This window comes from Pseudozyma flocculosa (genome assembly GCF_000417875.1).
Source record: "Pseudozyma flocculosa PF-1 unplaced genomic scaffold scaffold00014, whole genome shotgun sequence".
In the NCBI taxonomy this organism is placed as follows: Eukaryota; Fungi; Basidiomycota; class Ustilaginomycetes; order Ustilaginales; family Ustilaginaceae; genus Pseudozyma; species Pseudozyma flocculosa.
In genome coordinates this window covers 369,282-370,624 of record NW_006920882.1, presented here as the reverse complement: position 1 = coordinate 370,624, position 1,343 = coordinate 369,282, and the positions used below count along the sequence as shown (strand labels likewise).

The 1,343-nt window shown below is 70.3% G+C and overlaps 2 protein-coding genes across 2 annotated transcripts in view; one reads left to right on the top strand and one right to left on the bottom strand.

The window, feature by feature from the left end:
* PFL1_04387 (uncharacterized protein) overlaps positions 1–364 on the top strand; it is a gene marked incomplete at both ends in the record, with an annotated part of 4,608 nt that extends 4,244 nt beyond the window's left edge. The window contains one exon of the mRNA XM_007881913.1: positions 53–364. Within this exon, the coding sequence (XP_007880104.1) occupies positions 53–364 (312 nt within the window). The remainder of the gene's footprint in view (positions 1–52) is intronic.
* A 288-nt stretch (positions 365–652) lies between these two features.
* PFL1_04386 (uncharacterized protein) overlaps positions 653–1,343 on the bottom strand; it is a gene marked incomplete at both ends in the record, with an annotated part of 2,234 nt that continues 1,543 nt past the window's right edge. The window contains one exon of the mRNA XM_007881912.1: positions 653–1,315. Within this exon, the coding sequence (XP_007880103.1) occupies positions 653–1,315 (663 nt within the window). The remainder of the gene's footprint in view (positions 1,316–1,343) is intronic.

Here is a 1,343-nt window from a genome sequence, read left to right as displayed (position 1 = left end):
GCAGGGCGCCTCGTCGTCGACGCCATCGACGCCGTCGCCGACCGCCGAAGAGGCCCGGTCGATCCTCACGTCGGCCGTCGGCGGCGGAGGCGGCATCCTGCTCATGGTTGACCGGAAACCCTCGGAGCCCTTCCAGCAGCTCCGCCTCCGCGGCGATGCCGACGGGTCCGACGCTGCCCGCGCCCAAGACGACGGCATCAGCCCCGAGGACGCCGCCGCCATCGCCGCCGCCGCCACCGCGGGCGACGACATCGACGACGACAAGGAGATCACCGGAGTCGACCAGGCGCAGCAGCGCAGGGACGGCGACGCCGGTGCCGGTGCCGGCGGACTCGGCGGCAACGGGCTGCCCGAGGCGCGCTGAGCAGGGGGCAGTAGAGTGAGGTGTCGCAAGAGTCGAACCCGGGGCGACCGTAATTGGCCCCAGGCGATCGGCCAGAATCAAAGCGTATCAGATCGAGACCAGTGGCCGTGCCAGAGCGGCGACAACGAGGAGTATGTGTGGATGGGGTGCGTGCGTGCGGGTGCGAAGAGTGACGAGGTAAGCCCGGAGAAGAGAAAACAAGAAGAGCAGAGACGGTGGGTGCGAGATAGAGCAGCAGCAGCAGCAGCCCCCCTGCCCGGCGCAGGGATGGGCGCGAGGGATGGCCGCTCAGCCGGCGAAGCCGACGCTGCCCTGCTCGAGCTCGGTGTCGAGCTGGAGCTTCCTGGCCTCGTCGAGCTGGCGCTGCAGCGGGTCAAACTCGGCCATGGTGCGGCAGACGAGCGCGGCGTCCTCGAGGAAGGCATTGACGCTGAGGCGAAGCTGGCGCACCGTGGTGGCAAAGATCTTGACGCCCAGGTCGACGCGCTCCTGCTGGTCGACCGAGGGCGAGGCGGGCAGGATGGTAAACTCCTTGCGCGTGTCCTTGGGCCGCAGCTCCTTGTCGACGCTGATGGTGCTGGCCAGCGCCTGGGCCAGGTCGCGGCTGGGGAAGGGCAGCACCAGCGAGACGCTGTGCTTCATCAGGCCGTGGTAGCCGTTGTTGTGCGACGAGGTGGCAATCGTGTTGAAGACGCTGCGCGACGAGTCGCTGGCCGCCTTGCCGTTCTGCGCCGAGGCGCGGTCCGTCGCCGTGGCAGCGCCGGCGCCGGCGCCCGTCGTGTTGCCGTAGAGGCTCTTGCCGCCCGCCGACGCCGACGCCGACGTGGCCGCGGGCCCGGTGCCGTTCCTCTTCTCCTCGGCCATCTGGGCAATGAGCGCGAGCAGGTCGTCGACGGCGGCCGGGTCGATCTGGTGGTGGCACACCATCCTTCCGCCGCCGAGCTTGATGGGCTGCGGCAGCGAGGCGGCGCGCGCGACG